The sequence below is a fragment of the Aquarana catesbeiana genome, linkage group LG09 (assembly GCF_042186555.1).
Source record: "Aquarana catesbeiana isolate 2022-GZ linkage group LG09, ASM4218655v1, whole genome shotgun sequence".
NCBI classification, from domain to species: domain Eukaryota; kingdom Metazoa; phylum Chordata; class Amphibia; order Anura; family Ranidae; genus Aquarana; species Aquarana catesbeiana.
Genome location: NC_133332.1, coordinates 87,999,694 through 88,026,113, shown reverse-complemented (window position 1 = coordinate 88,026,113; position 26,420 = coordinate 87,999,694). Strand labels below are relative to the sequence as shown.

The 26,420-nt window shown below is 43.6% G+C and overlaps 1 protein-coding gene across 1 annotated transcript in view; it reads right to left on the bottom strand.

Annotated features, from left to right (window-relative positions):
• Positions 1-26,420, bottom strand: part of GNL1 (G protein nucleolar 1 (putative)) — a 73,673-nt gene that overhangs the window by 33,831 nt on the left and 13,422 nt on the right. The window contains exons 3-5 of the mRNA XM_073598913.1: positions 13,094-13,230; positions 4,626-4,777; positions 2,278-2,349 (exon numbers count right to left, since the gene is read on the bottom strand). Of these exons, the coding sequence (XP_073455014.1) occupies positions 2,278-2,349; positions 4,626-4,777; positions 13,094-13,230 (361 nt within the window). The remainder of the gene's footprint in view (positions 1-2,277; positions 2,350-4,625; positions 4,778-13,093; positions 13,231-26,420) is intronic.

Below are 26,420 nucleotides of genomic sequence, written 5' to 3'. Positions count from 1 at the left end.
CTGTTGAATGCTGAACAGTGATGGGAAATTGCCTTGTATGACAACAAGCACATCAGGTCTTGATTCAATCCTTGCACAACTTTAGGCCATGGAATTAAAGATGGAAATTTTATGTTATTTATTATTTATTTATTTTATAGGTTATCTACTTTTTTTTTTCTCTCCTTAAACGCAAGACAAAAATGTATGGAAAAAACACAATTTTATCACTTTATACGGGCCTATATTAACTGACTGTGAGATTGTGCATGAATGATTTGACTGCAAAAAAAAAAAAAAATCTACCTTTTAAACAAATGAATGCATACCATCAGAGGACAAACACTTGTGTTGTGCCATACAGCACTGGGCGATAGAACATCTAATGACAAGTCTGTATATAAAGCAGAAACTATAAATAAATAAGGAACCGCGCTACGTGCATAAATGTGAAGATGTGAAAAATAAATGAATCGTAAGTGACAAAGATTGAGTAAAATCCTGCTGCTAAACACTATAACCTCGATATAAGGCAAAGATCAAATATACAGCAATCAGTGTAGCGCTGGACATAAGAGTGTAACTGGTGATTAGAAATTGGTGCACAATCTCTGATAATGCTAGGGTGTAATGCCGAATAAACAATGTAAATACACCAAAAATAATCATCTAAAGCTTATATCTATACAATACATAGTGATATTCCTTTTAAATATGGGACCATGCCAGAAATAGGTATGTGTGAAAAGAATAATAAAAGTGAAAAATAAAATAAAAAGTTCAAAAAAGTGTCCCAAATAACAATGTGTAAAATCCAAAAGAGATCCGGAGGAAGATATATTGCAGGATTCGGGAATATTCGATCCACCTCCCGTGCAGCCCACCACCAAATGGTAAAGATGAAGGCTTACCAGAAAGCCTGCGACCGCCCTTACTCAGGGGGGTCAGAACAAGCTTAGTTGTGGAAATGTCCAGGGATGATGGAGCCTCCGAGTCCTCTCTCACTACATCGGGCAGGCAGCCCACAGCAACGGGAACCCCGAAGAAGAAGTTCACAAGAATTCCCTCAATGTTTCTTCTCGGAAAAGGTCAGATATAAATGAGCCATAATGCAGAATCAGTGGGAGTCCCGAGTGTGTCACTAGCCACGTCGCCTACAACCAGATGCCATCAGGCGTCCCCAGCAGTCCGTCCTTACATCAGGTGCCCCCAGCAGAGTCCCTCCTTACATGCAGCCTGTGTCACATCAAATGCAGCCTAAAGATATGAACATGACTGGATGTCCAGACCGACAGGTAATGGCTCAGTAGTGCAAACCACATGGGTCTCAGCCCAACCCAGAATCCAGAAGAAGATCAATGAATCCAGCATGGGTTGACTGCATGGACTCCACTGGAGTGGAGTCCATGCAGTCAACCCATGCTGGATTCATTGATCTTCTTCTGGATTCTGGGTTGGGCTGAGACCCATGTGGTTTGCACTACTGAGCCATTACCTGTCGGTCTGGACATCCAGTCATGTTCATATCTTTAGGCTGCATTTGATGTGACACAGGCTGCATGTAAGGAGGGACTCTGCTGGGGGCACCTGATGTAAGGACGGACTGCTGGGGACGCCTGATGGCATCTGGTTGTAGGCGACGTGGCTAGTGACACACTCGGGACTCCCACTGATTCTGCATTATGGCTCATTTATATCTGACCTTTTCCGAGAAGAAACATTGAGGGAATTCTTGTGAACTTCTTCTTCGGGGTTCCCGTTGCTGTGGGCTGCCTGCCCGATGTAGTGAGAGAGGACTCGGAGGCTCCATCATCCCTGGACATTTCCACAACTAAGCTTGTTCTGACCCCCCTGAGTAAGGGCGGTCGCAGGCTTTCTGGTAAGCCTTCATCTTTACCATTTGGTGGTGGGCTGCACGGGAGGTGGATCGAATATTCCCGAATCCTGCAATATATCTTCCTCCGGATCTCTTTTGGATTTTACACATTGTTATTTGGGACACTTTTTTGAACTTTTTATTTTATTTTTCACTTTTATTATTCTTTTCACACATACCTATTTCTGGCATGGTCCCATATTTAAAAGGAATATCACTATGTATTGTATAGATATAAGCTTTAGATGATTATTTTTGGTGTATTTACATTGTTTATTCGGCATTACACCCTAGCATTATCAGAGATTGTGCACCAATTTCTAATCACCAGTTACACTCTTATGTCCAGCGCTACACTGATTGCTGTATATGTATGTATATAAAGCAGACACAATAAGAGAAAAGTTACACACAATACCAACCGGGTGGCGGATGTCTGTAATCAGCAGGACAATGTCTGACATCTCTAGAACTCTCCAGAGCTGACGCCAGGTCTAAAAGACAAAAGACAATCGAGGAAGGCATATTTTTCAATAGGCTTTAACTGTTGTATTGTTTGTTTTCTTGCAATTTAAAAACAGATTGACCACACACAAAATTTAGCAAAAAATCTGTGTTGCAAACAAGAATCTTTTCTTTTTTATGATCAGATTCCATTTTAAAAAAATTTTCATAACAAAGTTAAAAATAAATAAAAAACACCAATACACGAACAGACGAGAATCTATTTAACAGATAAAGCATTAATGTCCACAGTACTTTTAGTTCATAATCATCTAATTTTCCAAAAAATATCCCAGAGCATGTTATGTTATTGAACAATAGGTTTAATATAGAATTTTTTTCTTTAGGAGACAGGCCTATCCAGGGGAGAATAAGGCAGAGAGGGGAGAGGACAAAAATAAATAAATAAATAAATGAATGAATGAAAAGGGAGTTTTTTTGCCAGCAAAGATTAGAGCATGGAGCTACCATCCATTTTTTCCAAACTTCCAAAAAGCATTACGTTGAACACACGGGATCTGGAGTTAGCATGGTATCATATATAGAGTTTAATCACTACCTGCCAATACCGGTGTAGTTTTGGGCACCTCCAAAATAAATTTATAAAGTAACCAGGAGATTTAGTACATCTTGCACATTTAGGATCTTCTTTCCTGCCTATCTTATTTAACAACTCCGGAGTATGATATGACCTATATATAATAAAAAGTTGAACCACTCTATGGGTTGGAGATATCGAAACAAAACCGCACATTTTTAATTACTTGGTCCCATATATCCCCTAGGGCCTCATCAATATCCATCTCCCACTTTTGCCTGCATGGACTCAGAAATTTAAGAAGCCGTGCAGAGATAATAAACATGTATAAACTTTAGAGAGAAGACCCTTAGTATTATTTGCTTGGACAATACCATCTAAGATGAGGACTTGATGAAAAAGAACAGTTGGAGCCAAGCCTTGGGTCTCTAAAGCAAGTCCTAATTGTAGATATTGAAAGAACCACCTTTACTCCAAACCGTAGTCTATGCAGAGCTGTTAATTTATTTTGAGTACTCCATTGCAGTACAATTGCACCAGAGTAGTAATCCCCGCCCGTACCCATCTGGAAAATCCTTCCAGGTGGGATATTTTTAAGAAACACTCTATTTGACCATAATGGTGTAAATCTGGTATGCCCTGAGATGCCCAGTATTGTTTTAGTTGACTTTCAGACTTTATAAATTAAATCAAATGTAGGATAGGTAGGTTGGTTGATGGGTGCAATAGAGGAATCTAAAGTCAATAAGGGATTACCGTTATGGACTAGGAAGCTAACTATATTGAAAGATGGTGTATGTAAGCCCCCACCTTCCCATCCTGCAAGATAACCAGGTATTCGGAGCCGAAAAGTCCCCCCTGAGCACTGGAATATTGCAAGTATTCATATTTAAATTCTGGCAGGCTTATTCTGCCATATTAGGCTCCATAAGAGCACACTAAATTTCTGAAAATGTTTCTATGAAATCCAGCAGGGTGAGTTTTGTAAATGATACAGTAATTGTGGCATCCGTATCATTTTCAGAAGATTAGTGCGCCTGCCACAGAAAGTGGAAGTTTACAAACTCTATTTTTGAAGTAGCGGTAGCAAATTTTGAGAAAGGGGGTCTATTGGATGTGATACAGACTTATTCCAATAGATCCCAAGACCAGAAAATATACCAAAATTTCTCTATAGCAGACATTGCGGAAACCAGTGACCCCGAATATCCGCTAGGTACAGCAACATAGCGTCTGCTTACAGAGCTATTTTTTCCTCATATTTACCTCTACAAAAACCTCTCACCTATGCCATTTGCCTCAGCAAAGCTGCAGGGGGTTCTATCTTTTCACTTTGAGGAGGGGAAGATTCCTGTGAAGTTTGTGGTTAATTTTCTTAAAATATTGTAGCCAAACAAAATTTGGAATAAATTGGAAAATACAGCTGGCAAGGCAAAACTCATAGTTTGTAAGAGAAACTTGACAAGAGAGAAATGTGGGGGCAGCAATTCTGAAAATGCCATCTGCCTGGCTGTGAATCTGACCCTGTTGCTTCAATATTTGAAATAAACAAAATAGAAAATTCTGACCTTCCCAGCTAGAATAATTGTTCCTCGACAGAAAGGGATGGGCCAGCATAGCAGCCGCTCAAGTAGCAGGTCAGCAATGGGAATCTCTGCATTACTCTCAAAAAAAGTTTACGTAAAAGCAAGGATGAGCCTGTCTATTATCAACAATAATTTGTCTCACCTCCAGGTTGTGATCGAAGTAGCTGAGATCTCGAGGGTTGTGATTCTCGTAGATCTTCTGGAGATAATCTCTAAATGACTTCTCCTCCTGTGATAGCACAGTCTCTTTGCTCATGTCATAATTCCAGGCTGGTCGTTTTGGGAAGTCCAACACTTAAAAGGATACAGATTGAAAATAGATCATAAGCAAACTATGCCAGAAGAGATTAAGAAACGCTATAAAGATGGTGTATCACCAATAAACAGACCTCATGCCCAAGCTTAGCTTATTCCATGGTGTCTATTGCTTTCAATCACCATCTTCTGGCTCATAGCTCCCTAAGACCCCTTTCACACTGGGGCGCTTTTCAGGTGTTTTTGCGCTAAAAATAGCGCCTTTCAAGCCACCCCAGTGAGAAAGCCCAAGTCCTTTCACACTGGGGCTGTGTGCTTGCAGGACAAGAAAAAGTCTTGCAAGCAGCATCTTTGGGGGCAGTGTATACACCGCTCCTGCCATTGCCACTGCCATCCTGCCATTGAAATCAATGGGCAGCGTTGCCGAAGCCTGCAAAGCGCGCCGGCAGCGGCGCTTTTAACCCTTTATTCGCCCGCTAGCAGGGGTTAAAATCGCCCTGCTAGCAGCTGAAAAGCAGAGCTTAACCACCAACGCTCCCCCCGCCCCAGTGTGAAAGTAGCTTAAGGGTTCATGGGAGAGTTAGAAGCATTCAAATGCTGTATGTTTTTAAATGCTTCTAATTTGCTTTGATTTGCCTTTGATATGCTGTAGAAAGAGTATGTAAAGGCTATTTTTTTTATATTCCATAAAACTGTTGCCTATCATGACATCCTGTTAGCAGTTGCACTCCAGAAAACCGTCAGTGGTATACTCATAATTCCACCTCTCCTTGCTGCTTTCTTAAAGTGTATCCTCTCTTCCTGTCCCTGGGTGACAACAGACCATTAGCAAGACCAGTGGTGTCACCCAGGGAAGCTTGTTCATGCAAAGTATTACAATCCTGAGTGCCAACACATGTCTTCCTGGCATGTACAGCCTTGATTTGCACATCGGGACGTGGTGGAACACTCTTCTCGCTCATGGCTGCCTAGTGAAAAACTTCACTGACAGCGCATATCTTCTGTTTTGTTGCTTCCTGAGATCTCCAAAATATGCTCCTTCCTAACCAATGATACCACAAAGCTTCTAATTCACTCTGGTCATCAATCGCCTGGACTACTGCAACTTCCTCCTTACTTGCTTACCTTTATATAGGCTATCCTCTATTCAGTCCATCATGAATGCTGCTGCCAGACTCATCCACCTTGCCAACGATTTAGTGTTTGCTACTCCTCTCTGCAAATCCCTACACTGGCTTCTGTTCCCCCAACAAATTAGATTTAAAATACTAACAACTTACAAAGCCATCCATATAACTAATCTATTCTTAAAACTACCAAACAAATCATTCTCTTCGTTACTCCCAAGATCTCCAAGTCCTTTGTCACCTCCTCCCATTCCCACCTCCAGGACTTCTCCCGCTCCCCTCCCATCCTAAGGAACTCCCTACCCAAATCTGTCTGACTATCTCCTACTCTGTACACTTTTAGGCGATCCCTGAAAACCCTTCTCTTCAGGAGAAGCCTATCTTGCCTCCACCTAACAACTGTACTTTTATTTTCTCAATGAGCTCACCCTCCACAGTTATTTCTTTATGTATCATTTGACCCCTCCCTCTTAGATTGTAAGCTCTAACGAGCAGGGTTCATCAATTTCTCCTGTATTGAATTGTTTCTGTACTCTGCCCTCGTGTTATAAAGTGTTGCGCAAACTGTTTGCACTATTTAAATCCTGAATAATAATAATAATAATAATAATAATAATAATAAACACATTGCACTGAAAAGACCCATGGTGCTATGCATGCAGGGTAATGTAGTTCTATCGCCACTGTCACATGGCGATATGTATTTGCGCACCTGCAACTTTTGGGAAGAGTGTGCATATGGGTAAGTAATTAATGAAAACTTCATATTTTCAAAAAAAGGTAAAAAACAAAAATCGGCAATCAAACTATTGGGGCGCATGGACTGCAAAAATATTCAATTTTATTTATTTTATAATTTCAGGAATTGCTTTGCCATGCTTCTGAGTTGCTTTTTACATTCACATTGACTTGTCCCGGGAAAAAAAGCAGTTTAGGTGTCAATAAATACACATGTACATGAACCCATGGGTCCTCTTTCATTAATGAATTTCATCTTCAGTCTTCTTTTTTCTCATCTCCAAAATTTCCTTTAAAAAATGTTCTTTAGGATTTTTCTCTCCAATTATTATTACATGGTTAAAAACATAAAAGCTGCTTGCAGACTAACAATCTAAATGCTGGATCAAGTGAGATGGCATTTTAGAACAATCCTTATGACAAACTAGCATTGCATGCTCAAGTGAGGGGGAAACAAAAAACAAACAACTTGAATAATTCATCATGACTGATTGACTCTTCAACCAAAAAGGCTAGGGTAGGAATACGCAAGCCATAAATGACCCACAGACATTAGGGCCTATTGCTTATGCTAGATGTAGTGGGATGGATAGGATGAAAATACTCTTAGGTCTGTGGACACCTTAAAATGTTGACTTCTTAAATATGACTGTACCTGGATGCTTAATTCTTTAGGTGTCCTTACTTTCCATGCTTTTCTGTTTATTAATTTTCTTCCATCATCAAGTGTTAACATATTCTTATGAGCTTTAAAACAAGCCATCACTGACCTCTGTAGCTACAGGCTATGTGGAGCAATTTAGAGAAGAAGCAGTGACATCCCTCAAGTTGTTCCCTCAGCTACCTCTTCCAACAATGACTCAATAAGCTCAGCTCATTTCCCTCCCTTCTACCAGCAATGATTCAGCAGCTTAGCTACCCTATGCCCCGTACACACGATCAGAAATTCTGCCAGAAAAAGTCGAATGTGAACTTTTGGTCAGAAATTCTGACCGTGTGTATGCTCCATCGGACTTTTGCTGGCAGAATTACAGCCAGCAAAAGATTGAGAGCAGGTTCTCTATTTTTCCCTATCCGAAAATGCGTTCATCTGTATGCAATTCGGACACACAAAAAAACACGCCATGCTCGGGAACATTTCGATGCATGCTCGGAAGCACTGAACTTCATTTTCTCAGCTCGTTGTAGTGTTGTACATCACAGCATTCTTGATGGTCGAAAGTTCAGAGAACAAGGCAAGCTTGAGCGGAATTCCATCGGAAAAACCATCCAAGTTTTTTCTGGCGGAATTTCTGATCTTGTGTATGGGGCATTATTCCTTCCTTCACCATCTCACCTACCCAACTTTCCAGCCCTAACTCAGCAGCTCAACTCAGCAGCTCAACTCACCATGCCCTCTCCTCCAAGCAGGGACTAGGCAGCTCAACTCACCCTGCTCTTCCTCCCAGCAGTGACACAATCTCCCAGCTATTTGCGCCTTCTTGGAGCAAAGACTTGGTAGCCTTTTAATTTCGAATGTAAGCACAGAGTAGAAGATCTCGTCTTCTCCTTGCAAAACAGGCATGATACATACAAGAGCACCTGGCTCCACTGGAATGCCTTGGTCTTCTCATTGGAAGGCAAGACGCTTCAGGGTGAGCAACTTCTTATTTTCTGAAGTAACTCCTTTTTAGTGCCCCCAGGAGGAGTTCATCCCCCTCGCCCCTTTCCACACACCAACCCCTTCTTTCATTAATTATTATTATTCTCACCCCCTCGGCTTTCCTTTTCTCCCCCTCCTACAGTCTTCTTTCTGCCTTGCTTACTTTTTAAATTCACATTAAAAAAAATGGATTTTTCCTACAGCTTACCTGTAAAATCCTTTTCTTGGAGTACATCACAGGACACAAAGCCTGAATGGACACTGGTAGATAAAACAGGAAGTCCCCCCCTATATAGCCCCTACTACACAGGAAGTACTTCAGTTTTGTAGCAAGCAATAGAAATTCATAGAAAAAAAGAGGGGAGGGACCTCTGTGTCCTGTGATGTACGCCAAGAAAAGGATTTTACAGGCAAGCTGTCGGAAAAATACAAATTTTCTATATCGTACATCACAGGACACAGAGCCAGTTATAATAACTATAATGACGTCCCAAATACCCTTGAGGGGAGGAAAACACCATCACAGAAACTACCACCAGAGAAATACCTACTTTGCTGTTTGTAAAATGCCCAGGCCAAAGGCAGTATCCTCCACGGTTTTGACATACACCTGGTAAAAACCCTGTAAATGGATAAACCAAAGACCAAATAGTGGTCTTGCACACCTGGGCCACTGACACCTGATGGTGGATGGCCCAAGGTACCCCCTACACACCTGGTGGAGAATCTCTCCCCAGATAAAATGGGATTTTACCCGTTAAACCATAGGCATCAATGATAAACTGGCAGATCCACTGCTAAATATTCAACCTGGATGCCGCCAGTACCTTCCTGGGCTCTTCTGGCAGCACAAACCAGGATTTCTGGCTTGTGCTGACAACTCAAGTAGATCCCGAGTGCCTGAACTACCCCTAGAGTATATAGCGATCTTTCTCCTGCCGACTGTGGATTAGGAGAAAAATAAATGCAAGACATTGTCCTGATTCAAGTGAAAACTAGAAACCACTCTAGGCAATAAAGATGAATGAGGACACATCACCTTATGATGCAAGACCAAGAACGGCTTCTTGTATGATAGAGCTGCCAGCTCCGACACTCCACTTAGTGAAGTGATAACTTAAGAAGCCACCTTCCGATATAAAGGACTAATGCCCCGTACACACGGTCGGATTTTCCGATGGAAAATGTCCGATCGGAGCGTGTTGTCGGAAATTCCGACCGTGTGTGGGCTCCATCGGACATTTTCCATCGGATTTTCCGACACACAAAGTTGGAGAGCAGGAGATAAAATTTTCCGACAACAAAATCTGTTGTCGGAAATTCCGATCGTGTGTACACAAATCCGACGGACAAAGTGCCACGCGTGCTCAGAATAAATAAAGAGATGAAAGCTATTGGCCACTGCCCCGTTTATAGTCCCGACGTACGTGTTTTACGTCACCGCATTTAGAACAATCAGATTTTCCGACAACTTTGTGTGACCGTGTGTAGACAAAACAAGTTTGAGCCAACATCCGTCGGAAAAAATCCTAGGATTTTGTTGTCGGAATGTCCGAACAAAGTCCGACCGTGTGTACGCCCTATAACAGTCTCCCAATTGGTTCAAAAAGTGGCCTCTGCAAGGACAGTTGAGGGCAAAAATTCAAGTCCCAAGGACACAAGAGTGACCTGACAGGTGGGACTGTCTACGTTACACGCTGCATAAAATATGAATCAAGGAGTGAGAAACCACAGCCTCTGGAAAAAAAAAAAAATTGATAGGGACGAACTCTGACCCTTAACAGTACTTAAGGCCAATCTCCTTTCCCCTACTGATTGGAGAAATAATAAAATCTCCCACTCACATATTTCTGTGGGTGCCACTTCCTGGCTTCACCCCAGGCAAAAAATATTTCCAAGTCCTGCAATTAAAGTTCCCTGAAGCCGGCTTCCAGGGGCTCAACAGTGCGGGGATACAGGACTCAAAACCATTAGGTTCCGCTGGACTGGGAGTGTCCAAGGAGCGACCCCCGCAATACTTGCTATATCAGTGTATCAGGCCCTCCTGGGCCAATTCGGAAAAATGGATTTTTAAAACAGCTTACCTGTAAAATCCTTTTCTTGGAGTACATCACGGGACACAGAGCACCATAATAATGACTATCTGGGTTATATGCTACCTTTAGGTGATTGGACACTGGCAACCAATAGTAATAAGGTTCCTCCCATATAACCCCTCCCATACAGGAAGTACCTTTAGTTTTGTAGCAAGCAATGAAGATCCCAGAAAAAGAGGGGCGGGACCTCTGTGTCCCATGATGTACTCCAAGAAAAGGATTTTACAGGTAAGCTGTTTTAAAAATCCATTTTTCTTTATCGTACATCACGGGACACAGAGCACCATAATAATGACTATCTGGGATGTCCTAAAGCAATGCATTTGAGGGGAGGGAACATAGTATTCCTAGACCCCTTTTTTAGGCCCAGACCTATAAAGCTGCTTGCAGCTCGCTGTGGCCAAAAACAGTCTCCCTTTGAGACCTAACATCCAGTTGATAAAACCTGGTGAATGTATGAACCAAAGACCAGACGGCCGCTTTGCAAACCTGAGCCATAGACACCTGTTGGTGGACTGCCCATGATGTACTAACTCCTCTAGTAGAGTGAGCTTTGAGATATCGAGGTGGAACCTTGTGTTTCAACTCATAAGCCTGGATAATGACCTGGCGAATCCACCTAGAGATAGTTGAACTAGTTGCTGCCTGTCCCTTTTTAGGACCCTCTGGCAGAATGAAAAGAGAGTCAGTCTTTCGAAAAGGAGCTGACATCTCTAAGTAAACCTTGACTGCTCTCACCACATCCAGTGCGTGAAGCGACCTTTTCTTCTTAGACCTAGGGTTGGGAAAGAAGGATGGTAAAATGATATCCTGATTTAAGTGAAAACTGGAAACCACCTTAGGTAAAAAATCTTGGGGATCAATAGGAGGGAGGGGTTATATGGGAGGAACCTTATTACTATTGCATTACCACCTTGTCCTGATGTACAAACAGAAAGGGTTTTTCACAAGGGCGGCAAATTCTGACACCCTTCTAGCCAAGGTTATGGCCACCAAAAAGACCAATTTCCTAGTTAATAGGATCAAAGGAATATGTCTAATAGGTTCACTTTGTAGAGCTGATAGCACAAAGTTCAAATCCCAGGGGCATAAAGGCGGCTTAACCGGCGGCCTTAAGTGCAGCACCCCCTTGACGAAGGTTCGTACCAAAGAATGAGATGCGATTGGCCTCTGGAAAAAAACGATAAGGCTGAAATTTGTCCCTTAATGGTCCCTAGTGATAGGTTTAAATGAATTCCTGTTTGAAGAAAGGCAAGGACCCTCCCAATCGAATACTTGCGAGGGTGCCATCTTCTCCTCTCGCACCAGGAAATGTATGATTTCCAGACCCTATGGTAAATACTTCTAGAAACTGGCTTTCTAGCATTTATCAGAGTAGACAGAACAGATCCTCTGATACCACGGTCTTTCAGCACCCTGGTCTCAATAGCCATGCCATCAAATTCAGCGACCCTAAATAAGAAGGATGGTATATGGGACCTTGAGACAGCAGGTCTGGACGGTATGGAAGGCACAACGGGTCCTCCACCGCCATCCTCACAATCTCCGAGTACCAGGACCTCCTGGGCCATCCTGGGGCCACTAGAATTACTGTTTTCTGTTCCTCCTGTATCCTGTGTAACAGGTGCGGCAGCATCTGGATCGGAGGAAAAGTGGAAATTAGGGAAAACTGATCCCAGGGAATCACCAACGCATCTGTCCCTACACCAAGTGGATCCCTGGTCCTGGATACAAAGCTATCCACCTTGGCGTTGAACCTGGAGGCCAGGAGATCCACCTCTGGCATCCACCAACGTTGGCAGATTTGAAGGAAAACCTTGGGGTGAAGGGACCATTCCCCCGGTAACAATTGCTGACGACTTAGGTAGTCTGTCTGCCAATTGTCCACACCTGGAATAAAGACTGCCGGCAGAAACGGCACGTACCTTCCTGCCCAAAATAATATGTGATTTACTTCCCTTTGGGCTGCCCGGCTCCGGGTGCCCCCTTGGTGTTTGATGTATGCCACCACCGTGGAGTTGTCGGACTGGACTCTGACCGGAAACCCCCGCAATCTGGACGTCCAGAATAGGAGAGCCAAACGAGCTGCCTGGGCAACAAGCTGATGGGCAAGGTCTTCTTTACTTGGGACCATATTCGCTGTACTGAGTCCTCTTCCAAGACTGCTCCCCAGCCGAGACGGCTGGCGTCCGTAGTCACCACCTTCCAGGTCACAGGTGGAAAGGATTTTCGGCCCTTCAAGTTGTTGGTTTTTGACCACCAAGCGAGGTCCTGTTTTACCTGTAGGGATTGAGACATGGGATGATCTAAGGTTAGAACAGACTTGTTCCAAGCTTCCAGGATAGTCTTTTGGAACAACCTGGAGTGAAACTGCGCATAAGGAACTGCGCTGAAAGATGCCACTATCTTGCTCAGCAGCCTCATGCACAGCCGAATTAAAGGCCTTCCTACCCCTTTGACTTCTCGGACCAGCTCCACTATGGACCTGACCTTTAAGGGAGGTAAAATTACCCTTTCCTGGGTTGTATCTAGGATTAGGCCTAGATATGTCAAGACCTGACTTGGCCGAAGGGCTGATTTGTCCGTATTCAGGATCCAGCCTAGGAACTTCAGGAAACGAACGGTAGTTGAAATGTTTTCCACTAAGGTGGAGTAAGACTGGTCCCTTAACAGAAGGTCGTCCAGATATCCTACCACCGAGATCTTATGTGGCATATAAACGACACATTACAAAAAAAAAAAAAAGGGTTACCTGATCCAGGTCTGTAAATTTTCATTATATCAACTTCCAGTTCTGTTTCTGGAACAGATTCCAGAATTTTTTCCTGGGCAATTTTCTTCCTCCGTTCAATTTCATCTTTGCTATCTTTCTCAAACTGAAGTCGATACCTGCAATAAATGCCAAGACCATAAGATGTCACCATCATTTACAGCAGACGATGACACTTCATATGAATGGCTACTGCACATTATAGCATCGTACATATCACATTAATAATTTGAGTAACAAATTATATAATTAAAAAAAGTACTTATCATACATAAAGTATACATGAAGTATTTTTCCTGGGACTATAAAAAAGGTAGCCACTATCTTTTTATAATAAAAAATAAATTGTAAAACACCAGTCACCGCAAAGACATATAGAAAACAATTGTTTTTTGTGTGTCCCAATCACACTGCAACACAGCCTGGAGCTGAAATAAAATACATGCGGCATTCTATCGCAGCACACCATACAGCATCATGTCACTGTACAGCAGTACATTGCACACCACACCGCCCCCTACTGCAGTCGGAATGAACAGCTGCCAGAGAGGTAAAGCGTCCCGGCAGCTGTCCATTCCAGTGTAAATTCAGCCTTAGCTTCCTACACATATCGCTAGGACTATCAATAAAAGTAGATCCTTCCAATCCTCAAGCATTTAAACATAGTAATAACCTAATAATCCACTATAATCCATCCATTTACATCTTCTCTTTCTCCAAAAGCTCTGTTATATGCAAATGTTCATTTCTCTAGCAAGTCAGCACCTAAGACCTCATATCCATTGCTAACACCAGTCGGGGGTAAGGGGGTGGCCGCCTGGTCCAGCTTGACTGACCTCTAGCTGCAGTCTGCAGACAGCAATAACAGAGAAGCATCAAAGGGTACGAAGTCCACTTTACCTCTGGAACATTTACCCCCCCCTTCAAGACCAGGCCATTTTTTTTTTTTTTGCTATACGGCACTGCGTTACTTTAACTGACAAGTGCGCGGTCATGCCACACTGTGCATAAAAATAAAATTTATGTAATTTTTTTTCCACACAAATAGAGCTCTCTTTTATAAATATTTTTAGAATATTAGTATTAACCACTTAAGGACCGAGCCTCTTTCTGAGATTTATTGTTTACAAGTTAAAAACATTTTTTTTGCTAGAAAATTACTTAAAACCCCCAAACATTATACTTTTTTCTTTTTCTAACACACTAGAGAATAAAACGGCGGTCGTTGTAATACTTTGTAACACAGCATTTGCGCAGCGTTCTTACAAGTGCACCTTTTTTTTAAAAAAAATAAAATTTTTTGAATTAAAATATAAGACAACAGTAAAGTTAGCCCAATTTTTTTTTTTATATTGTGAAAGATAATGTTACGCCGAGTAAATTGATTCACGCTTCAAAATTGCGCCCACTCGTGGAATTGTGACAAACCCTTATAAATCTCCATAGGCGATGTTTAAAAAATTCTACAGGTTGCACGTTTTGAGTTACAGGGGAAGTTTAGGGCTAGAATTATTTCTCTCGCTCTACCGATCGCGGCAATACCTCACATGTGTGATTTGAACACTGTTTTCATATGCGGGCACTACTCATATGCGTTCACTTCTACACTTGAGCTCGTCGGGACGGGGCGTGTTTAAATTTTTTTTTTCTTATTTAAATTTTGCCTTTTAATTTTTTTATTTTTACACTGTTCTTTAAAAAAAAAAAAAAATCGTGTCACTTTTATTCCTATTACAAGGAATGTAAACATCAAACAACAAAAAAAGCATGACACGACCTCTTAAATATGAGCTCTGGGGTCAAAAAGACCTCAGATCTCATATTTACACTAAAATGGAAAAAAAAAAAAAAAAAAAAAAAAAAAAAAAAAAAAATGGCCCTTTAAGAGCTACTGGTGGAAGTGACATTTTGAGGTCTCTTCCGCCCTGCATCGATATGGAGACGGGTGGGGGCCATCTTCCCCTCACTTGTCTCCATGCCCAGCCAGGGTGAAGATCCGATCGCCTCTGCCGCTGCCTCCGGTAAACGGAGGAGGGCACTGGAGCACGGCAGGAGGGGGCCCCCCCCCTCCCGCCGCTGATAAAATTGATCTTGCTCACCGCAGAGATCACTTATCTTGAAGTGGACCGCCCGCTGAAGAAGATACCAGGGTTGTGGCAGCTACGATATTCCTCTTCAAACAGCCAACGTAAAACTGCGGTGGGCGGTCCGTAAGTGGTTAATATTTAAATTTTTGTTTAATAATATTTTTTACTTTCTGCTATAAAACGTATCCAATATTAAAAAAAAAAACAAAAAAAAACAAAAAAAAACCCCAAAATCTAAATTTCTTCACAAATTTAGGCCAATGCTTGTTCTGCTACATATTTTTGCTATAAAATTTCCAGTCGGCGTATATGGATTGGTTTGCGCAAAAGTTAGTGTCTACAAACTATAGTATATGATAGAATTTTTAATACATTTTTTTTATACTAGTAATGGCAGCGATCAGCGACTTATAGCGGGAACCAGGGACACTAATACAGTGATCAGTGCTAAAAGTATGCACGTATCTAAGGCGATCAAAGGGTTAAATGTGTGCCTAACCAGTGTTTACGTATACATAATGTAATGTTTTTACTACAGGGAAACAAAATCCATCACATCCCTGCTGACAGGATGGAGCTCTGCATTGTCCTGTCCCTCCCCTTATCGAACAGCAGGTGCTGGCGGACCCACTGATCAGCTTTAGCTGGGATTAATCCCAGCAGAATCACTATATATATATATATAAAATTTCTTAACAGAATGGCCGCCCTGTAGCAGTAAATCTATAGGGCAGTTGGGAACTGGTTACAGTACAATTCCACAATTCCATTCCACTTTAAAGGAGCGAGGTTGGGACTTTAAATGAGACGTGGGTCTCCATCCCTGTGCATACTGGAAACGGGAGAAAATGAGGTGTGCAAAGAAGGCCAAAGGATCAGTCACCATATAACAAACCATTTATTGATAAACAATAGCCTAGTGGCACAGTATTGTTCCAAAATGTGCATCATACAATCAGGTGTTGTACATATACATCCTTATATATACACACATGGTAAATAGAAATAACAAAACCCAAATGATGCAGGGCAAGAGATAATTAAAAAGTTGTAACATCCATAAAATGCACACAATCACAGCATTGGTATGAAGAAAACCTATAGGTGTGTAACCCTGGTAAAAAATATTGATATGGTGCATGTAGTAAGCCCGACGCGTTTCGCGTATCAAACACTCTTCAGGGGCAATTAAGCACCAACATCTAAAAACAAAAAAGAAAAAAAGAAAAAAATCCAATGAGTAAAAATGGATAGTGCATAAGGAAAAAGAAGTATGCATATAGGGGAGGCAGAAAGCCATACTTCCCCAATGTCTACTCACTTGGCCGAGGAGTGCAAACTCCATGGGTTCCACAGTCATAGGCCACCAACTGAGTCAGGTCCGGGAGCTGAGGGAGGGGCACCCAGACATGGGGAGAGAGAGAGAGCGCCAAGCGCACACAGAGGTTCCCCATGGAGTAGTAGGTCCACACTGGTATGTAGGGAGGGGAGTAAGTCTGTAGTGATGATAAAGATAATGTGTATAAGGTATGCTCCTAGACTAACCAGAGCCCCCAATCACAAAGTAAATGTGAAAAAGACATATGAGCATGTAATAAACCCCCTTACCTATGGGTAGTGGGTGCTGGTCCCATGTATCCTGCCCAGTGATGGACGTGCTGCCTGAAAATGGGCTAGCAAAGAAATGGGGGCCCCTTATGTGCACCTAGCCACTCCCCCCCCCCAAAAGCCGGGAAACTCCCCCCAGCGTCACTCAGTGCAGACACCAGGCGGACCGAAGCCTCCACCAGCGCAGCGGCACTGGCCGCCCACAACTGCTGGGGACGCCGCCGTCCACATGTCCGGACAGGAAGTAAACACAACGCCGACAGCGGGACGAACGTCACGTGTACGGCGTGGAGGAGTGACGTCGACGCAGGGAGGGGAACCCGCCCCGATCCCCCGTCACCCACAAGGATGACGAGGAGAGGAGGGGAGGGGGGAGGGACCCCACCATGCGTCGCAGCTCCCGGACGCCGAGACAGGAGGGTAACCATGGAGACGTGGACTCCCTGTCGGAGGAACACTACAAGGCTGCATCAAATGGGGAAAATTGTAAATAAAAAAGATGGAAAATGAACCACTGGATGAAGGGATGCATGTACACAAAAAAGTGCATAAAAAGGGACATGTGTCATACTAGACAACCCCCAATAGGAGGCCAACGGTTCAGGGCAAGTGTCCTGTGGACTGGTGTCCATTTTGGTGAGATAACCCAGAGGCCTCAATGCACACCTCCATCCCTATATCGAGTTTAAAGGAGCGAGGTTGGGACTTTAAATGAGACGTGGGTCTCCATCCCTGTGCATACTGGAAACGGGAGAAGTGGGACTTTAAATGAGGTGTGCAAAGAAGGCCAAAGGATCAGACACCATATAACAAACCATTTATTGATAAACAATAGCCTAGTGGCACAGTATTGTTCCAAAATGTGCATCATACAATCAGGTGTACAATCATCATACAATTCCATTCCACCCCCAACATTCCCGACACAAGATGGAAACAAAACATCTCCAATTTCAGAAGTTTCCCATTCAAGTATATGGAACATTAGTGTGCAAGCACGCTCGGTGGCGCGCTCCCCCCCCCCCCTTTTTTAGAGCCCTTTCACACTGGGGCGGGCGTCGGTGGTAAAGCGCAGCTATTGTAAGCGGCGCTTTACCGACGGTATGCGGCCGCTAGTGGGGCGGTTTTACCCCCCGCTAGCGGGCGAGAAATGGTTAAAAACCACCGCAAAGCGCCTCTGCAGAGGCCCTTTGCCGGCGGTATAGCCGCGCCGTCCCATTGATTTCAATGGGCAGGAGCGGTATACACTCCGCTCCTTCACCGCTCCGAAGATGCTGCTGGCAGGACTTTTTTTTACGTTTTTTTCATACACAACAGCGGCACTTTCGGGTCGGTTTGCAGGCGCTATTATTAGCGCAATAGCGCCTGCAAACCGCCCCAGTGTGAAAGGGCTCTTAGACACCAACACACATGTTTTGTGCACTTGTGCTCCCTACATGTTGTTATGTTTGTATATGTGTACACAAATGGTTTCTATGGTGCTGTGTTAGGGTCCGCCTCTAGACCGCCCATCTACATGGGAGTGGCATCTGAGTCAGTCTGGTTTGTGCTTTCTTAATGAGCACATGTATTTAAGTAGCCGTAAGAGATGAACACTGTTAGGCTCTGAGGAAGAAGGTACTACCTTCGAAACGCGTCAGCCAGGCGGTCTGCACGTCTTCTCCATAGGTCTGGAGACTGCCATGGGTGGACCTATCACCACTAACCGTAGATTTATGCGTGATTTTCATCTACCCTTGTGAGTAGTAATTTTTACGTGTTCTTTTTTAATAAACTTTTTTAAGGATAATGCACAAGGCCGGTGCGCCCTTTCTTTTCTGTTTTTTGTCTGATTGCTAGGATATCCCCATCCTTGAGGGCAGCAAAGCTGAAAGCTACCGTCCACCCTGAACTTTGAACTGTTGGGCTTACACTTTTATGAGCAAGAGTTTTTGTTTTGTTGTATTAGTGTGCAAGCAGCCTGGCACTAGATTTCTACTGGCTAGGCTGCTGATGGGACGAGCGAAGGAAGTTGCACACTTGAATGTATTGAGGGCAGCTAGGGGAATTTTTGGAGAAACGTGGACTTGTACTTTAACAGGCAGTTGTGGCTGACAGACTTGCTTTACTTTTTCTATTTGAGCAGCAAGATGGGGAATAACTGGGTCTCTGGGGACTGACTAAAGTAAAGAGTTTGTGCATTAATTTGTGAAATCTGCAAGCGATTTCTGTAAACACTGAAAAAAAGCTTTAAGTTGACTTTGTTAACATGCATCTCAAAAAAACATTAAATTTACTGAATGTTGAGGCATTGCAATGATTTTACCTGGTGTGTACTGCTGGTTGTGTGCATTTAGTTGTCCGTGTTAATTTTGGCAGCAAATTCTGATTTATGCCGTGTACACACGGCGGACTTTTCGACCGGACTGGTCTGACGGAACAAATCCGTCAGACAATCCAACCGTGTGTGGGCTCCATCGGACCTTCAACTGACTTTTTCTGTCGAAAATCAGACGGACTTTAGATTTGGAACATGTTTCAAATCTTTCCGATGGATTCGAGTACGGTCGAAGAAAACGCTCGTCTGTATGCTAGTCCGACGGACGAAAACCGACGCAAGGGCAGCTATTGGCTACTGGCTATCAACTTCCTTATTTTAGTCCGTTCGTATGTCATTACGTACGAATACGTCAGACTTTGGTGTGATCGTGTGTAGGCAAGTCCGTGCGTTAGAGAGTTCGTCGAAATTCCGTCGTAAAGACCGTGGACCTTTGATGCCGAAAAGTCCGCCCATGTCTACACGACATTAGTTTTAGTCTTAGTCTTAGGACTTAAATGGCATTTTAGTTTTGGGCCCATTTTAGTCATCGTATTTTAGTCGACTAAAATCTCCAGTACATTTTAGTCTAATATAATCATTTTAGTCAACTAAAATTGAATGTACACAGTAAACAGCCCTCCCACCCTCTGCACAATACACAGCCCCCACTTTATGCACAATACCAAAGCCCCCCACAGTACACAAAACACAGGCCCCACCCTCTGCACAATACAAAGCCCTCCACCCTCTGCACAATACAAAGCCCCCCACAGTACTGCCCCCACCCTCTGCACAATACAAAGCCCCCCACAGCACAGCCCCCACCCTCTGCTCAATACAAAACCCCCACAATACACAGCCCCCCTCTTGGGAAAGCACTGCCAGCGTACTCTAAAGTTAAGTATAAATCACTGCCAGCACTTTCTCATACACAGCTCCTCCTGTGTCACTCTCATTGTAAATCAAATCAGGAGCAGGAGGAGGAGAGCGGCCAACAAGAACGAAGCTATTGAGGTTAGAAGCTTCAGCTTACAATGAGTCACACAGGAGGAGGAGCAGTATAGGAGTATAGGAGAAGGGGCTGGCAATGTTTTTTTTCTAATGATAGACTTTACTGGCACTGCTGTCTAAGGACCAGGAGAGGCGGGGCAGCTGGCTTGAGCACCCCCCCCCCCCCCAAATGTGTGGCACCTGGGGCCAGACTGCCCGATCCCCGTCCCCTATTGGTAGGTAAACATCCCTCCTTGCCAGTAACATCCCATTTTCGTTCCTTGTGGCACCTGGGGCCAGACTGCCCGATCCCCGTCCCCTATTGGTAGGTAAACATCCCTCCTTGCCAGTAACATCCCATTTTCGTTCCTTAAGGAAAACGGATTCTATTTTCGTCATAGTTTTCGTCAGTTGATGAAAACGTGCTGTACTTTTAGTTTAGTTTTCGTCACTGTAAAAAAGCCTCTGATGAACTATGACGAAAATGTTTTTGTTAATGAAACTAACACTGGTTGTTGTTGACTGTGTAAGGCTTCAAACCTGTGTAAGGATTTTCTCCTTACTTCATGTCTTGGAGATGCAAGATAAAATCTCCTGGAAAAAAGGAAATCTCACCATTTTTAGTGATTACTAGAGCTGCACGATTAATCATTAAAAAGTCGTGATCTCGATTCAACCCCCCTCAGATCTCTATGCAGAATTTCCTGATACATTCTTGTAACAAGTGTAGAGCGTTCTCTGCTCACTCACCTGTCAAAAGAGAACAAACCAGGCAGCCTGCCAAGTTTTTCACCACATTGTCCCAGCAGGTAGATAACTATAAACATTGTAACTTTTCGTTCTTTAGATCAAAGGAATGAACTTGGTCTGTAATGAGGGAAGTTTAACCACTTAAAAGACTAAACTTTTTTCTGACACTTGTTAAAGTTAAAATCAGTATTTTTTGCTAAAAAACTTACTTGGAACGCCCAAACATTATATATGTTGCAGAACTACAAGTCCCATGAGGCATAGCAAGACTCTGACACCCACAAGCATGACACCCAGAGGCAGAGGCATGATGGGACTTGTAGTTTTGCAACAGCTGGAGGTCCACTAATTGCATATCCCTGTCCTAGTGAATAAAATGGCTATTGCTGCAATAATTTATGTCACGCTGTATTTGTGCAGCGGCCTTTCAAATGCAAGTTTTCGGGAAAAAAATACAATTAAGGCCACTTTCACACTGAAGCGGCGGGTCCATTAGCGGTAAAGCGCTGCTAGTTTCAGCAGCGCTTTACCACTGTTATAGCAGTGCTTTGGCGCCGCTAGCGGGGCACTTTTAACCCCCCAGGAGTTAAAAGTGCACGCTTAGCGCTGTTTTTAAAGGCACTTCGAAAGCGGCGCCCATTCATTTCAATGGGCAGGGACGGTGGAGGAGTGGTGTATATACCGCTCCCCCACAGATGCAGCTTGCTGGACTTTTTTTCCTGTCCTGCAAGCGCACCGCCCCAGTGTGAAAGCCACTGTGGCTGCAGAAGAGGCAGTTTACAGGTGCTATTTTTAGCGCAAAAATGCCTGTAAAGCACCCAGTGTGAAAGTGGCCTCAATCAAAATAAAGAAAAAAAAAATTACAGTAAAGTTAGTCTAATTTTTTTGTATAAGGTGAAAGACGATGTTACGCCATGAGAATCGTGAGCAAAAGATTGCTGCTCCAATCTCTCAAATCCGTATCAAGACACCCGCCCTAATGGAACTCACAGGTGCTGGCTCTGCACAAGCTTGTGGAAAGAGAAAAATATCCTGGACGGCCGCACACCATAGAAGACATCTTTATTGATATGAAGAAATAAAATGCAAATGCAGTCACCTCATGTACAGGGAGGAACAGGAAAGATAGCTAACATGTTTCACGCCCCATCATGGCGCTTATTCATAGCTGAATGATTAAAGTTTGATCATGGGTATATATAGGGACTTCAGGTTTTGAATAGAGACCTGCCCACATAATCAAACTCTAGACTGACACCCAAGAGATAGGAGACACCTGGGATGTGAAGTTGAATTTTAAATCAAAATTTGAAAACAAGATAACATGACAATGTAATAATGCCTATAAAGGTCCACCAAACTAAAAAATTTTACTAAGTGAACCAATGCGCATATATATATGTATATACATGCGCTAGACACATGATTATTTTTACTATTCGCATTATTCAACTTCTCCCATTGTGTACATCCATAACCTTGGGATGAAGACCATGATAAATACTAAAACAATATTAAACAATAGCAAAGTACAAAGTAACAACACTAATTTTCAAATCATAAATGCTAATAATCTCAAAGGAAAACTTGTGTATAAATGATGATAAACAAAATTCGTAAAAATGTAAAACATGCTGAAACCATACAAAATCGCAAAATAACATACAAGAAATTGATGTGAAAATAATAATAATCCTATTCCCAGCACTATCAATAATGTCTTGGTAACTGCATATGTATACATATATACACACACATCATCCTGAAATATATAAACCTAATTACATTTGAAAATTGTGTAAATAAAACCTTGATTTTCGTTTAAAAATGATTATGTATGGGGCGTGGCCTGACGCAGCATGGAGTGGGACGCACAGGAATAGAGCTCCGTCCATCACTCCTAATCCTTATTAATCCTGCACATCCTGCACCATCCAACCAGCTGGATTGTGTCCCTGGGACTCCTGGAGCAGTATTAGCCGGTTCTTGTGGAGAAAAAACGCGAGACGGCCCGAACGGAGCGGCGATCTCCCGCTCGGCGGCTCACCGAAATTTAGACCGCGGCTTCGGCCTACCACCGGAGGTCGCGGCCATCTTGGTCCTCCTCATCTGCGGCCCTGCCTGAAGTCTACGACAATACAAAGGTACATAGCTGCGGGATAGCCCCCTGGGAGAACGTTTCTGCACTCACCCCCCTGACTACCAGCCTATAAATTCATCAAAGGCCCAGAGAGAACGGCCTGGATTGCGGCCTAGGCCCCTGTGCTGAGACCGGCGGCCATTTTGGTACACCTAGCTCCTCTGCACATACTGCAATATAACCAGTGGTCCTGTTCTCCCCCTCCACCGCTACATGTTCCACAGGGCATAGCTTCAATCTACCAATACCACTGAGAAAGGAGGGGTAATACCCCGCATACGGACACAGCAAGATTAACTCCTGTCCCCACTTTCCCAGATACCCTAACATCTGGGCATCATGTCGCCATCGAAATCTCAGAAAACTGCCGCATCTAAACTTGACCAATACCGCCGACAGGACAGGGAGGAGCAGGCAGAAAATGACGGTGACAATACACATAGCGAGGAGCGCACAGCGGGAGACACAGAAAAGCTGCTGGAAGCAATAACCTTCTGCAGAACATCACTTGCCTCACAGATAGAAGAAGTCAAGGTAGACATATCCTTAATCAGACAAGACTTCCACAAACTCCGAGACCGAGTTAAAGAAACTGAAACTCGCATCAGCGACATGGAAGATACCATTCCCCCAATGAGAACGGAGGTGCACCACATGAAGCAGCAAATCCAACAACTATTCTCTAAGCAAGAAGACCTCGAGAACAGAAGCAGGAGATGTAACCTCCGTCTCATTGGTCTGCCGGAGGGGGCCGAGGGTAAGGATCCCACGCTTTTCCTGGAGCAGTTGCTCATCAAGACCTATGGTAGAGAGGCCTTCTCCCCCATGCTGGCAGTTGAAAGAGCCCACCGCATGCCCGCCAGACCGCCGCCACAAGGAGCCCCGCCGCGTACCTTTATAGCCAAAATGCTCAACTACAGAGATAGAGACGCTGCCCTGCGACTTGCAAGAGAAAGGGGCAACATCCCCCTAGGCAACGTGAAAATTGCGGTGTTCCCTGACTTCTCGGCGGAGGTACAGCGACGCAGACAAAATTTCATGGAAGCAAAGCGAAAACTTAGAAGCCTCAACATGAAATATGCCATGCTGTTTCCAGCGCGTCTCCGAGTGGAACACGACGGCCGAGTTTCCTTTTTTGAAGATCCTGCTGAGCTGCTGGCCTGGTTGGAACGCAGAAACAACCCAGAACAGGCGGACTAAAGTGTCTGTGAGTATGCAACCATACGTTAATCTTCCACATGCACACCCCTGACACAGATACAACAATAATCCACTATCATTCTTCACTGAACACCCACTACTATTTACTTCACCAGTTGTTACCGTTGTGAAGAATAGCCCAAGGGGTAGAAGGACATAGTGCCTACACGCAAATATCTACATATACTCCCCCATTGTGGGCTTAGATCCAGTTTGTATTCTGCGGATCATTTCTGACACACAATGCTGGATTTTCCTGGGACAAATTCCCAAATGATTGAACTACACACATCACTTTTTACATCTTAATGGAGCTCTGGACTGCTGTAGTCCTACAGTCCACAAGCGGAGTGCAGCGTATTCAGCCCCCACACAAGTCTGAACCTGGCGGCTCAAGAAGGAAAAACCACAACAACACCAATCTTGATAATGTGCAAACTCCAATTACACACCTGAGTGAAGAGAGGTTAGCCCTCTTTGTGTCTCTTCTTCCATGGAAGGAGAAATTTGGAAGGGCACAGACATACATCCTACTTCAAGTACTTTACTTTCATCATTTTTTTTCTCAATATGCCGTCAGGGACGAGACTCTACAGAAAGTTTTGTTATGGGTGAATGCTAGCATCAGTTGGGGAAGATGCCAAGCAGGGAGGGGGGAGGGGGGAGGGGAAACCTACAAGTTAAATTTCAATGTAAGTGTTTTAATGTTTAAACGTATGGTACTGACATACCTTTTGTTTCACTGGTGTTCAGATGTTGCACCCAGTGAGTTATGTCACACAACCAGAAAGAATACAACCACTTCTGTTTTTCTCCAATTAAGGAAAATAGGGTATAGATTGAGATCACAAAAACATATTCTATTACAACTTCTGTTCCTATATAAATATGTTACCCTTCAATACAGTGTCAAGCCTGGGTTTGTGGGGAAAGCATTGTCATACATACATACCGAGACCAATTGGAGAGAATACATATCAGGTGGGGAGAAAGGGGAATCTAAAAAGCCAGATCCAGTTGCACGTACCCCGGTTAACCTGTGTGTGACAGTGCTATATCCTACGTCTAACTGGCACCCAATCGCTACCCATAGCATGTTATACCGCAGATATATTAGAAGTCCGATACTCTCTGTTCTATTTATTTTAAGGAAAGGGAGCCTCAGGCTGGGTGCACAGAAATCCGTCTTATTTTATTTATTGCTCTTTTATTATTTCTTCCTTTACTACGCTACCAGATGCCAAAGCAAAAAGAAAAATCTGTTACTGACACAGGCTGGCACTGACTGGGCGGGGGACGTTGCTGGGAGGGGAGAGTGGAAAAGGGAAGCTGAAAAACTAGACTTAAACGTGCGCACTTTAATTGCTACGTCCACAACACCAGCACGTCCCGGTCCCATCGGGTGTTCACTGGACAAATACAATATGCTATATTACGCACCCCTATTGTTTAACCTTCCTACACCGTCCCGCTACAATGGGGCTAAAAGCTACATTAACACACTAAAATATAAGCACAAACAACAATGCCTAAAATATCACTGAAGTTCCTTACATGGAACGTGAGGGGATTACGTGATAAGATTAAACGGGCGGCAGCCCTCGCATTTATTAAAAAGCAAAGAGCGGATGTGGTGACCCTGGTGGAGACCCACATTGAGGGGAGACTTCAGATGACACTGCGTCGCCCATGGGTGGGTTGGGCATTCCACTCGACCCATACATCACACTCGAGAGGCGTCTCGGTACTTATCGCAAAAACAGTGCACTTTGAATTATGCGAACTACACACTGATTCACAAGGTAGATTTATATTTATATCCGCTAAATTACACGGGGAACCCTTTTTGATCCTAGCTGTCTATGTCCCTCCCCCATTTTCCACTTCCATACTACTAGAGGGACTCTCCTTTATAGCAAGATACCCATCAGCTCAGACAGTATGGATGGGAGATTTCAATAGCACACTCAATGAGGAACTGGACAGACTGAGACCAACTCCACCTGCTACAAATCCCCCCAGAGATACTAAACTTGCCAGGCTTTTCTCACCTTTTTACTTGATGGACACCTGGAGACATAAACACCCGCACACGCGTAAATACTCCTGCTTCTCAGCAACACACAATACCATGTCAAGAATTGACTTTATTTTCATATCCCACAATCTGTTAGCACGTCTCCTTGAGACAGAGTTTGGTCCTAGATTGCTCTCGGACCATGCTCCATACTGGAT